Source organism: Crocuta crocuta, unplaced genomic scaffold (genome assembly GCF_008692635.1).
Source record: "Crocuta crocuta isolate KB4526 unplaced genomic scaffold, BGI_CrCroc_1.0 scaffold62, whole genome shotgun sequence".
In the NCBI taxonomy this organism is placed as follows: domain Eukaryota; kingdom Metazoa; phylum Chordata; class Mammalia; order Carnivora; family Hyaenidae; genus Crocuta; species Crocuta crocuta.
Window position 1 is genome coordinate 1092680 of NW_027529173.1, and position 14457 is coordinate 1107136.

The window sequence follows — 14457 nt, forward strand, 5'->3', positions numbered from 1 at the left end:
CTGCCCCCGCCTATGTTACTACACACTGTATAATCTTGGGCAAGTCATTTAATATCTCTGAACTCATACTTTATCCACTCAAAACAAGAAAGGGAGACAAACTAGTATTTAAATACCTTTCAAGCCTAGTATTCCCATTAATCTAAAAGCTAACAGAAAGGCCTTATCTCTGAATTGCTTTACAACTACAAGCTCACCTTAAGATCGGAGGCTTAAGGAGAGGTCATAGCCTAACTGGGGTGAATAAAATGGGATTCAAAATAGACTGTCTTCCAAAACTGCTCATCTGTGACTTATAATTAGCCAAAACCTAAAATATATGAAAACATCTGTCTTCGCTGAATAGCCCTCGATCTTTCTGAGTCATGCAAATCATGTACATATTTTGTAGTAAGTACATCATTAGCCTAGATGGAGAGAGTCCTACACAGAAGGAAAGAAATAGGCACAGTATCTAGGTATCTGTGATATACTAGAGCTTTGGAGGATAATGGATGAGATGATTTTTTAACCCCTGCAGCAAACTAGACGGCTAACATAAAGGTAGAAAATGAAAAAGTTAAACTGATTGCTGAAACAGTCCTAACATAGTGCCTGGCATACAGAAGGCCCTCCATGAATGAATGACTGAATGAGCGAGTGAACGAATGAAAGAATGAATATATGTTTACCTCTTCAAGTCTCAAAGTCATGAATCTATCAATTACCTGTTTTTTATGGAAATCCTTTAGGGCTGTTTCATAGCCTTCCTCCAGCCTGCTGAAGGCGATCCCTACATCTGTCGTCCACCAGATCTGTGAGCTTGTGAGTGCAACTTGAGCCGGGAAATCGAAGATCCACAGTTCCCTCGGTTTCTCCTCACTGGCTGCTATGGCTTCTGTGATGGCATGTCGCACAGTTTCCTGCATAGTGTGTTCCAGCTGCAGCAGCCACGTTTCTACCTTTCGAAGAAAATCGGAGTGATTTAGCACAGGCTTAACTATGGAAGAGGGATAATTCCATCCTCCCATGGACTCCAAGGCCATGCAAATGGTGGGACCTCGGGTGGACTGATTTCAAATCCACAGAGAAAACCAGAAGATGTAGAACACAAAGGGAAAATGACCAGCGGATGAAGTCCTTCCTACCCCAACCTGTCCTCTCCCAGGATGGCTCTCATCTCCTTTCACCTGCTAGATGGCCAGTAACTTTCTGCAGCCTCAACAGAGGAGGCTACAAACATCACAGCCATCTACAGAGGAATATGCTAGAGCTTTGGGAATAATGGCAGATTGGTTTTTTTTATTCTTTTGATAATTTTTAAATATACAGAAAATGCTCCTCTAAAATCTTCCGTGTTCTTAGTCTTAAGACAAAGTATTTTCAGCAAGTGTCTTAATTATATTCCCTACTGGCTCTCATCTTCACACTTGTCAAAAATTAGACAGCAGGAGAGTATTGGAGACAGGACAACTGCTGACTTGTGAAAGTTAATCTGTGTTTTTAAAAATCCAAGTTTACTTTGCCCCCACAAGTATATTTTAACCAATTTTCTATTCTATTCAAATACGCTTTGTTATACTTACGCATGTATGTGTTCCCATGGGTGTTATATAACAAAAAGAATACACAGCCTATTTGCAAATAATCGACCTCAACAATAAAAAATGACTGTAATAATAAATTCCAAGGACCGCATGAGACTGTGAAGATGTTAAAACTGTTTTCCTTGTCTGCCCCTATGGAGATGGCAAAAATGTTCATTCCTAGAATCTCTTTCTCTGGAGGACCGGGAAAGAGTGATCCATAGTTGATGAGCTGACAGCCTTCCCCACTGAAAGGGAGCACTGGCTGGCAATGGGCCCAACGTCCTGAGAACTTTCTCCTCTGACTATGCAACTGGACACTGTTCACATGCCTGAGTTCAGGGTCTCCAATCTCATCATGACTTTAGTCACTAAGCCCAACTCTTGATTTTTACCTGGCAACTAGTTCTTTCAGTAAACCAGACATCACTTGAACATCTCCCAAATACTCTAGGATCCATGTCCTCGATATGGCCACCTGTTTAAGAACTTTCCAGTCCATTTGGGAAGAGTGAAAACAAATGTAAGCTGATATACTGTCTCACGTTCAGATGACTGTGCCAACAGTCGCAACTTTGCTCAGCATGATTTGAGAAATAAATTCTGATGCGATGTTGCTTGATCCCTCCCCCTTTCTGATATTTCATCAACTTCTACCCCACCCTCTCTAAAAACAATTACCACTTCCCATTATCACTAATTATCCATTTCTTCCAAGAGACTAAGAGCTCCTCAAAGGCAGTGACCATGTCTTGTCCATTTCTGGATCCCCAGAAACTTAACCCAGCATCTGGCACGTAGCAGGTTTTCAATAAACACTAATCAAACAAAATACAAATAGTCTAATTTGGGAGGAACCAATCATAAAAGCACACAAGGAAAGACATAAAGATCATCTTTCTTTTCTGGCAATCTTTTTTGTTGTTGTTGTGATAAAAGGCACATAACATAAAATTTATCATCTTAGCCATTTTTAAGTTCAGTAGTGTTACATGTGTTCACAGTGTTGTGAAACAGATCTTCAGAACTTTTTAATCTTGCCATTCTAAAACTCTGTACCTATTAAACAACATGTCTCCCTCTCCTATGTAACTACAATTCTTCTAGTTCTGTGAATTTGACAACTAGATACCTCATGTAAGTTGAATCATACAATATTTATTTTTTGTGACTGGTTTCTTATTTTTTTCTTAGTTTATTGTCAAGTTGGTTTCTATATAACACCCAGTGCTCATCCCAAGTGCCCTCCCTCCATGACCATCACCCCCCCTTCCCCTCCCCCCACCCCCATCAGCCCTAAAGAGCATGTTTTCATAAAACAAAGGCAATTAGAGAATGAATGTGGTATACGCTCAAGTCTCTAGCCTAAACTGCTTATATAGAATAAATTAGAGCAGTGTGAAAACTTTCAATACCAAGGGCTCCTGCTAGTGACAACCACATCTGTCAAATGGACTGTCATCCTTCTGGGCACTATGCCAGTCAGCGAGCAGTCTGCAGGGGAGGTGAATAGACAGCAACACACTTTTGTCAAGATAGTTTATGGTGACTTTTTCTAATCACTGTAATAATATCCTAAAGAGCCCAAGAGATCAAAAAATATATTTTAATCAAAGTATTCCACCATCTGCTTCCCCTTCATTTGGCACGACTTCTTGGTGCAATATTAAAAAGCAACAGAAAGGAATAAAGAAAACCCCTGTTTAAAAAAAAAAAAAAGGCTCCCATCACATTTCAGCAAGGGACATTTTAAGGAAGCTGCCTCAACATGAACAGTTCTGTAATGGAGGCTACTGCCTCAGCGACTCTGTGGATTAACTCAAGCTGCTCAAACATGATCATAAAAAGATGCAATTCCTCTACATCATCTGGAAATGCCAAAAGTACTTTCATAAATCATAATGAGCCATTCTTGCAGTTAACCATTAAAAGTATTTTTGAGGTATTTGGCTGTGCAAGAAGAGAATATGCTACCTTAGCTCTCTATGCACATGGTAATTAAGGTACAGGACACCGGCCTGGTAGACTCCGTTGACTTTATTAAGGAGCAGCCGTTCACACACAACATTCACATCCCAGTTCTGAGCCACAAGCCTCTTTACTACCAAGGCACTGGTTCACCCAAATGCTAAGTGACGAAACCAGTAAGCTTTACAGGAGACTCAGTCGCTGATTTGCACTGGCTTCTCATTCTGGCATCCATCCATTCAATCTGTGACAATCCTTCCTGACCAGCTCAACTGCTAGCACATCTGAGACTCTTTAACATCACTGAAGCCAAGAGGGCAGAAACTGGGATGCATGGCAGAGTTAGGCACAGCATAGCTCTCTGTCACACTGGACATGGGCAAACAGGAAGCTCGGAGCATACAACTAACCAGGCCCTGATTTGACAGGAGCTGATATTTTTCTTATTCAACTTAACCTTTAAAAATTACACTGAGGAGAGCCTGGTGACTTGGTGGGTTATGTAATCGACTCTTTTTAATTTCAGCCCATGATCTCATGGTTGTGGGGTTGCCCCATGTCATCTCCATGCTGGGCATGGGGCCTGCTTAGGATTCTCTCTCCCCCACCCCTCGCCTCTTCCCTGCTCTCACTCGCTCTCTCTCTCTCAAAAAAAAAAAAATTATCCCCAAAATACTCCTGTAGCATAGACAACCTCGCAACCATATCTTACATGGCCTGTGCATTCACATTCAGCTTGGAATGGGACGTATTCTTTTTCTTTGCTGTACATTCCAAGTGCTCTGGGGGTAGACACATCCTGATCTTCAAACTGCAGATCTGCAATGCTGTCAAAGAGTTTGGCAAGGTGACGTGTTACCTAAGATCATTTGAAAACATAAGAGAATTTCTTACTGGAGATCTGTTCTGGTAATTTGGTGATGAGGTCATAGAAATTCACAAAACTTTTTTTATACAGTTAGAAAGTTGTCTTAAAATGTTTTTCTTCAAAAAAAAAAATCACTCCTTAAATTCCACAATTTAAAATGACCTTGATGGAGAAGGGCCCAGGCACGTGGCTGCATTATCAGGTGGTGGGTGGTGAATGCTTATCATAAAAAGTTACCCTTGAAGATTAGACACTTACCAACTTACCTGTGCCATATACCTGTTAGCAATCATCATATTGGGAATTGTGTGGTCCAAGTTTTTAAAATTCAGAAATATTATTATACTTATACTATAAAAAATCACTTACTTTAAGTAGGCTGTGTTAAAATAACTGAAAAATTTAAGTTACATACACTACTACTCTTGTGCTGGATCTTATGTTACTGTGTACTTGCTTTGATATTTAAGTGAGCCCCATAGTGTATGTGTTATAGAAAGAAAGTGAATAGGATTTACTGATTTTTAAAAATGTTTTCAGTTTGTTTATTTATTTTGAGAGAGAGAGAACAAGTGGGGAGTGCCAGAGAGAGAGGGAGAGAGAGAGAGAATCCCAAGCAAACTCCTCACTGACAGTGAGCAGCCCAATGTGGGGCTTGAACTAATGAACCGTGAGATGATGAGCTAAGCCCAAACTAAGAGCTGGATGTTCAACTGACTGAGCCACCCAATGCCCCAGATTTCCCGATTTTTATGGATAAGGAAAGTTGAAGCTGAAATACGAGATGAGTTGGTCAAGCCGACACTGCTAAAAGTGAGGGGCTTTTAGTTTTTAAACCTCCAAATACAGGCCCTGTCTACAATGTTCAAATTCTTGTGGCATCATAAACTTTTATATCCTAATTATGGCATCTGCAAAGGAACCCCCAAAAACAGCATACTCAACTTTACCATAGGTCCTGGACTATTTGAAAAATAAAACCAAATGAAAAGATACAGATCAACATTTGTTCAGCTGGTGGCCAATTTGGAGATTAAAGCCTGACTGGAATACAGAATACTAGAACACGCTATTTGTGTATCCAGTCCTATCAGCACAGACCAGGAGAGGCCTCTCCAGTGCAAACACCGGCACAGAGGAAAAGAAAAGATGACATGCATTCTAAAGACAGACTCACAAGAAAAACAATCAGGTAAGCCACTCCACCTCTTTGGGGTAGACAAAGTCCCAGAGAGTGAACCAGAGGAAGTATTAGGAATGGGAAGAAGAGATTCTCCTTACACACAGTGCAAATACACACTGCTGAGTGGGAAACAGTTTGGTGTCCTCACAAGGTAAATATACAATTACTTTAAGTCCCAGCAATTCCATTCCTAGGTATATTTGAAAACATTTTGAACATTTTGCACACAAATGTTCAAACCCTTGTACACACATGTTTATAGCAATATTATTCACAATAGCCAAAAGGTGGAGCCAATCCAAATGTCCAGAGGTGGATGGCTGGACAAAACGTGGCACATACCGTAACGGGATAATGTTCAGAGACAAAAAGGTATGGAGTGCCATTAAATACAAGATGGATGAACCCGGAAAACATCATACTAAACCCAAGAAACTACTCACAAAATACCACGTATTATATGATTCCATTTGTATGAAATGCCCAGAATAGGTCAATCAAGAGAGAAAGAAAGCACGCTGGTGGTTGCTGGGAGCTAGAGGGAGGAAGGAATGCAGAGTGACTGCTTGATGGGCATGGGGTTTTATTCTGGAATGAGAATATTCTGGAACTAGACAGAGGTGATATTAGCACCAGACTCTGTGTACAAAATGCCACTGAATTCATACAGATTAAAATCGTTCATTTTCTGTTATGTAATCTTTAACTCAGTAAAAATAAAAGTAAAAGGTGCTGATCACCAGAAGACAGCATTTACCAACAGCGTATAGCTGCCATCCCTGTAATGAGTTTTTCTAGAAATACAGTTTACCTAGACTTGAACACTATCCCAATAGCAGCTTCTAGAAACATCAGCCTGCCTCAATTTCTGTAGGATGACACCCACACCAATATTGGTAAGCAACTCCTGAAGAGTGACTTAATCTTTGAAGCTTTGGGCCTTAACATTTGTGCTGTATTTTCAGTTCTCGTATTAAAGAAAATCATGGCGAGAAATCAGAGTTTAAAATAGCTGAGTTTTTGAGACTCTCACCTATTTTAAAGGTAGACAGAGCAGCAGCTGATGATCACTGATGGGGTTATCATGTTCTCCATCCCTGTGCATTATCCAGAGGACATTTATACACAGAAAGTACCTCCAGTAATCTAACAATTCACTGGCACCGCTCAAGTGACTAGGAAGTGCACAGATGTTTAATGGCTTCTACTGTGTAATGGGCCTAAGTAATATTCAGGTGAAAAGCAGCAGAATAAATGAGACCTCAACCATCAGACACTCTCGGACATTATTGCTTTGGTGAGATGACAGTTTNAGCCACCCAGGCACCCCTGAGACGACAGTTTCAAAAGAACTTGTCTTCTGGTCTCTCAGTCATTGACCAGGAAATGCAAGCCCCATGGCTTCTAGTGTTCCTGTTACTTATACCTGGCATGCTAAAAGTTGGGGGCTTTCATAGTCTGTCTTCTATTTAAAGCTTCTGAGGAAACAGAGTTCTTTTTGTTTTTGTTTTTGTTTTAAACTAGTTTGGACCCTGGCATCCTCAAATTTGCCCCATTTCTATGAAGATCTCTCTGTATTTTTTTAACAGAAAAATAAAATTCTTTATGAGGTTGATGTTTAGAACACCCTTTCATAGTTAAAAAGAAAAATAAACACCTTACAGGCCCCCATTTTATCTCACTAAAGAAACGGAAAGGATTTGAACACTTCAAATTGTAAACAAGTCAGCAATCTTATTATATCATACGTAGGTTTGTAAAACGTTAGCAAGAAACACCAAAATGTTATTCCCTCAGTTTACAGCTTATAGCAAACCAGGTACATCCACCCACTAATAAGTAGAAAGGCAGTTAGTCCCTGCCTCACACAGCAGTGTGTAATCATAACAATTACTGTGCAATCTTGATAATCAATGGGGAATTTATTATTGTCCTCGGACTTTTAAAAAGCTTTGTTAAATCATTAAACTCCCTCTTTTTCTTGGTTATAAAAGTACAAGAAGATAAAAACTCTATTTGGTACACCATAGGGGCATCTGGGTGGCTCAGTGAGTTGAGCATCCAACTTTGGGTCAGGTCATGATCTCTGATGTGAGTTCAAGCCCCACATCAGCTTGTGCTGACAGCTCAGCTTGGAGCCTGAAAGCCTGCTTCAGATTCTCCACCTCCCTCTCTCTGCTCCTTCTCTGCTTGGACTCTCTCTCTCAAAAATAAACAAACATTAAAAAAATATTTAGCACCCTATAATTTACAATATTAAAAATACTGAAAACTTTTCTTTATAAAAAACGTATTGTGACAGTTCAATTAGTGGTTGCCTTCTCAGAATTTAAGACAGAGTGAGCATCTTTCCTAGGGCTTCAACAATTGCCACACTCCTTTCAATATTTGGATCAGCTTCCAACATCTCATCCTCTGAGCTCTCGATGTCCTGAAATATCTTTGAGTTTCCGTAATGTGAAGCTATTTGGGGGACTGGTCACATGTCCCTTATTTCCCTTGGGTCATTTTCATCCATTCTGCCACAACAAATGGTTTCGTTTCTATCAGTAAGTTCATTTTCATTAAAATCCTCTGGCTGCAAACGTAGAATTTCTCCAATGGTATAGAGCCATCATTTCCAGTGAGCATTCTCTTCTGCAAGTACCTCTATACTTGATTCAAATTTAACTTCTAGCATGATCCATTTTCATCTCTTCACTATGCTTCCAACTATATTACAAATTCCCTCATTCAGTTACGTGTATCTATAAAATGGTACACAGTTCATCACTAAGGACAAGGAGGTAGCACACTAAATGCTTTGCTGCCTGTGTATAAGCTGAGTAACAGACCTGTGATGGCCAACCACGGACAGACTTCAAAAGGTGTAATGTGACTGTCCACGAGGCACCGTGCACATTTGTTATTCACCCAGTGATGTTTGTGAAGAAGGAACAATGAGATTTATGCTTTTCATAATTACTCACAGTTAACATACCATAGTTTCTCAACCTTGGACCCTGTTGTTGGGGAACTGGTGTCATTTAACCAATCCTTGTTAGCTGAAATTCCTATACATGGGAACTGTGAACAGAATTGCCTATTTAATAGCTTATATTTATCTAAATAAAGTAAAAACATATTACTCATTTAGGCAATTTCATTCTCTAAGATGCACATAAATACAGCATTCACATCAGCTGGTCTACCCTATGTTCACCTTGAAAACAAAGGGCAAGAAAAATGAAAGTACTATAGCTTCTTGTTCGTTCTCAAAGCTCACCACGTGCCTTTTGGCTGTATCTAATTTCATGTTTGTTCCATCTATGAAAGAAGCCTCTGCAGATTCACTGAGATAAAATAGGCATAAAAGCTTAGTATCACTCCTGGCATGGAGAGCACCTCAAGAATCATTCCTATGTAGTCATTAACTCATTTATTCATGATGATGGTAATCGTCACAATGATAATGTTTGCGTGGATGTAATGTCCAAAATGTTGGCAGTCCTGTCTACTGTGTTTATCCTCTAAAATAAGATGAAATTGGGTCTTTTTTTTTAAATAATATTACTCCGTATTGGTGACAGTACAGGGAAATGGACACGCAACATTGTCAAAGGTCCCAATCTATAAAAACTTTCTAGAAGTTGGTTAAATAAATTATGGCATATTCTTATAATGAAACCTTTTATAGACAATGTATTATTGACAAACGTTCCAATTTTAAACATATATGACATACACATCGACACATTAAACACCATAATCACTCAGTAATAGTATCTGAGTGATTCTGATCCTTTCTGTGTTCTGTATTTTTCAATTTTTTAATAATGGAGATATAATCACTTATATAATCCAAAAAGGCTAAGTTATAAATTTTGTAAATAATTGTAGGCAATACGAAGTACTAGGCACTGCTTAGTTTTGTTTTTACTGAAAATAAAATAATATCTTTTTTGCAATTTGACTTTCAATATTACTCGGATGTATTCACACATCATTGCTGATTCTGTTTAACATCTATAGTATGAATACATAAATTTATATAAATACAGTAACACAAATGCTGAATTTTTAAATAACCTTTTGAAATAGAGAAGTAAAAAAAATCATGTGGCTAGATCTTAATAAATTTCAGCAAAGTTAACACAACTCTTGTAGCCACTAAAAAGATTAAGAAATACAATGTGCCCACATCTGGAAAACTAATAGCCCATGGCAGCCATCAGTACCTCCTCTCAAAAATGGACATTATCTTTACCTCAATAGATTCATACAATATGTACTTTGTGTCTGCCTTCTGTAATTTAACGTTATGTTAGAGAGGCTTATTTGTGTTATTAGGTACATCTTTTTTCATTGCTAAGTGGTATGCCATTTTAGGATTATACCACTCTGTTGTTAAAGGATATTTAGATGGTTGGCAGTTTAGGTCTATGATGAATAATAATAATGTAGGTATGAAAACTTTGGTATAGGTTTTTTTGGTTCACGTATGTATACAATGAGAAGAAAGAATGCTGGATAATAATGTATTCTTTTAAAATTAATTTGAGAGAGAGACAGGGAGAGAGGGAGAGAGGGAGAGCATGCACGAGTGAGGCAGGGCAGAGAGAGAGAATCTTAAGCAGGATCCACCATGCTTAGCATAGAGCCCAAGGTGGGGCTTGATCCCAAGACCCTGGGATCAGAACCTGAGTCGAAAGCAAGGGTTGGAGGCCCAAATGACTGAATCACCAAGGAACCCCAATAATGTATTCTTATATTCATAAGTCACTGTTAAGTAGATTTTCTGAGTGGTTGTATCAACCTACAATCCCTCTGGCTAGATAGAACATTCCCATTCCACTTTCTTACCATTATTCAGTATTTTGGGTTTCTTTAATTTTAGCCTTTTGTTGAGATTGATCTTGCTATCTCATGTGTGAGTATATATTTCTCTAATGTCAAGTCATGTCAAAGTCTGATGAACTACCTGTACAAACTGAAAAAATGGGGAAGTCTGCCAATCCGTGATGTCCTCACTAGTCTTTCCATCCCCAATGACATCAAAACAAAGCCACATGGTTGTCAAGGTATCTTCAGCAAGAAAACAAAGAAACGAAAAGAGACCAGAGAAGACTAGCTCCATGGATGAGTACTTGATAGTTATTTTACAGTTTCATTTCTAAATTTCAAGTAAAATCTTTTATTTTAAATCAGCAGCACATAGAAGTCCCTGATATTGGTGTATTAGGTCTATTCACATATTTAGACATGCATATGGGAATCCCTAACTAACGTGTATCAATTTGTTTTTCCAGTAGAACTACCCCAAAATTCAATGACTTAAAATAGCAACAATTTCTTAGCTTTCAACTGTGTGTTGGCTTTTGGATTGCCTCAGCCGGTTACCCTCACGTTCATAGTCCACCTGTGACCGATGGCTTCTCTCATATCTGTGATGACTGCCCAGATGGTAGCTTGGGTATGGGCACGTGCTTAGCATTCAGTAGGCTAGGCATGGCTAGTTCATGTTGGGGTGGTCACAGGTTTCTGAAGAACATCACAAGAGTAAGCCCCAGTGTGCACAAATGGGTCAACCCTCTTGCTAATGACACAGTGGCCAAAACAAGTCACATACTAATCCAAAAGGAGAAACAAATCCTACCCTTGATAAAAATTGCACCAACACACTAAAAGGGTCCGGATGCATGAAAGGGAAGAATATGGGGCCATTTTTACAGTATTATGTTTTAAGTATTTTTGTCTCTAAATTATTTCTTGCTCAGAAACCAGAGATAGTACCTACTGTTTTCCCCATTTGGTATACAAGGAAAGTGATGTTCAGAAAAGTAAAGCAGTAACATAGCCACTAATCAGGAGAACCAGCTCACATAGGATTTCAAGGTCTCTTTTCTTATCATGCTGCCTTCTGATGGATGGCTGATATGCCTGTTTTGTCTAGTTCCATACACTTAACATTTCAATGCTCACATTTTTTTTCTGTAGATCCAGATTTCCATCTGGTATCATCTTCCTTGTGCCTGAAGCACTTCCTTTAACATTCTTGGATTGACAGTCTGTTGGTGATGAAATCTTTCAGACTTTGGATGTCTGAAAACATCTTTATTTTGTATTCACTTTTAAAAGATATTTTCACTGGATAAAGAATTGTAGGTTGATTTTTTTTATTTTATAGGTACTGGTCCAGTATTTTCTCATTTGCATGGTGAAGCCTCTCATCATGTTTCCATTTATTTCTTTGTGCATAATATGACTTTATGGATGATCTTTGGATTTATCACTGGTTATAGCTAATTTGACTAACCCGGTAGAGTTTTCTTTGTAGTCGTGCTCACGTTCACAATTTAAGCTTGAGCTTAAAACTATAAATTTCTTTTCAACTCAGAAATCTTTTGGCTGTTATTCTGCCAGTATTTTTTCTGTCTCCCTTCCTCCATTTGGGGATGTCCAATATACACATATAGAACTTTCTTATCTTTTCCATATCTCTACTTAACCTTTTGAACATACTAATACAGCTATAAGTTTTAATATCTTTGTCTGCTAACCCAAATATTTTTTTATCAGTTTTGATTGATGTGTTTCCACATCATGAGAGTTAAATATTTCTGCCTCTTTACATGTCCTCTCATCTTTAGTGGTATATCAGACATTGCAAACTTACCCTGCTTGGAGGTGAGTACATGTTTATTCCTATCTTCTTGAGCTTTGTTCTGGGATACAGTTATATTACTTGCAAATATTTTGATCCTTTTGGATCTTGGTTTTTTTTTTAAGTTGATTTATTTTGAGAGACAGAGAGCTAGAGCACACCTGTGAGCTAGGGAGGGGCAGAGAGACAGGGAGAAAGAGAATTCCAAGCAAGCTCTGCATTGTCAGCAAAGAGCCCCAAGCCAGGCTCAATCCCATGAACCATGAGATCATGACCTGAGCTGAAATCAAGAGCCACTTAACTAACTGAGCGACCCAAGTGCCCCTGAATCATGCTTTTAAGATTTATTTGCCAGGGGAGCCTGGGTGGCTCAGTTAGTTATGCAGCTTTTTGATTTCAGCTCAGGTAATGATTTCACAGTTCATGGGATCGAGCCCCAAGATCAGCTCCAGGATGGAGGTCACTTGGGATTCTCTCTCCCCCACTGGCCCCTCCACTGCTCATGCTCTCTCAAAAATAAATTAACATTTTTTAAAAAGGATTTGTTTGCCAGAACTGGGGTAGTATGTAATCCAGGGCTAATTATTCTCACTGCTGAAGACTGTAAGAAGCCCATCTAGAAGTTTCTGGGGTTCTCGCTCTACAGTTCTTTCCTCTTTGTTACTCCGTTCTGCAAACTCCAGCTGCGTTGTTTTCCTTGTTCTCTCAGCTCTGAGGCCCCAAACCCAAAAGCCCGCCAGATCATGCCTGCCTCACCCTCCCTGTCCCATGCCTGGAAACTCACCCAACGAAGCAAGTGGGACTATCACAGAGCTCACCTCCTTTGTTCCAAGTCTGTCATGAATTGCTATCCACTGTTATCTTATGTCCAGGGTCAAGAAAGGTCTTGTTTCATGTATTTTGTCAATGTTTTGGGTTCTTTCAAGCAGGTGGATAAATTCAGCTGCTACTCCATCTTCGCCAGAAGCACAAGTTTATCTCTCTTTGTGGTTTTAATTTGCATTTCTCTGATGACTTCAGAGGTTAAGCAACTCTTCGTGTTTACTGTTCATTAAAATACCTTCTTTTGGGAATAGTCTGCTTAAGTGTTGTGCCCACTTTTATGCTGAATTACCCATCTGTCCTTGCTTCTTTGGGTTTAAGAATTATTTTTATATTCTGCTTGTGAGTCTTTTAAGGTCTTGCCACCATCTTTTCCAACTCTGTGGCTTACATTGTTAGTCTCTTAATAGTATCCTTTGACAAGCCCAAGTTTTCAACTTTAACACAGTCAAATCCATCAACCTTTCCCTACACTCAATATGTGCATATCCAACTTAAGAAATCTTTGCTCACAGTGGCACCTGGATGCCTCAGTTGGCTGACCATCCAACTTCCACTCAGGTCATGATCTTGTTTTTGGGTTTTTTTTTTTTTTTTTTGAGTTTGAGCTTCACATAAGGCTCTCTGCTGTCAGTGCAGAGCCCGCTTCAAATCTGTGTGTCTCTCTCTGCTATTCTCCTGCTGTGAGCTCGTGCTCACTCGCTCTCTTTCTCTCTCTCTCTCTCTCTCAAAAAATAAAACATTTTAAAAAATAAAAATTAAAAGAAATTTTGTCCAAGAGGATTCTTTCTCATATGCTATACATCTCATTGTTGTACCTTTCAAATTTACATGTATATCTACCTAGAACTGACTTTTTAGATACCATATATGGTAGATCCCCTTTTCCCTCATCTCTGCACATTCATATCCAATTGACCTTAGAATCATTCATTATCATAATCTGATTCTCTGGTTAACATCTTCCTTGGTGCCCAATTCTGGTACTTTTTCTCTTCCTTTCAGTTCCATGATACTGATCAAAGTTCTGATCAGGTTTTCAGACTCTCTGTCATATTTTGTAAATCATCAAATGTTGCCAAGAAAAAATCAACAGGAAACATTAGTCAAGTCTCTCTGTGGTTTCTTTCTGCTCGTATCTTAGCGTCTGAATGCTAGACGTTCTTTGATGCTCTTTAAGTACTCTAATGCACTTATTAAACTGATTTAATTAACCATTTCATCCAGCTTTCTTAGTTGTTCTCAGAATGCACAATTCTCTGTGAAAAGCTCACCTGCGATGGCCAGATGCCCTGCCAACTGAATTTTAGCTGGAGCTAAACACCTTCTATCAGGTCACATCAAACAAAGGCCAGGACCTAGAGTTCAAGAGGCCATATCGAGGCTGAAAACTCCTTAGCGGCCAGAT

The 14457-nt window shown here is 39.1% G+C and overlaps 1 protein-coding gene across 1 annotated transcript in view; it reads right to left on the minus strand.

Moving 5' to 3' along the window:
- Nucleotides 1-14457, minus strand: part of DNAH11 (dynein axonemal heavy chain 11) — a 330986-nt gene that overhangs the window by 234636 nt on the left and 81893 nt on the right. Inside the window, exons 27-28 of the mRNA XM_077757651.1 lie at nt 4246-4392; nt 708-941 (exon numbers count right to left, since the gene is read on the minus strand). Of these exons, the coding sequence (XP_077613777.1) occupies nt 708-941; nt 4246-4392 (381 nt within the window). The remainder of the gene's footprint in view (nt 1-707; nt 942-4245; nt 4393-14457) is intronic.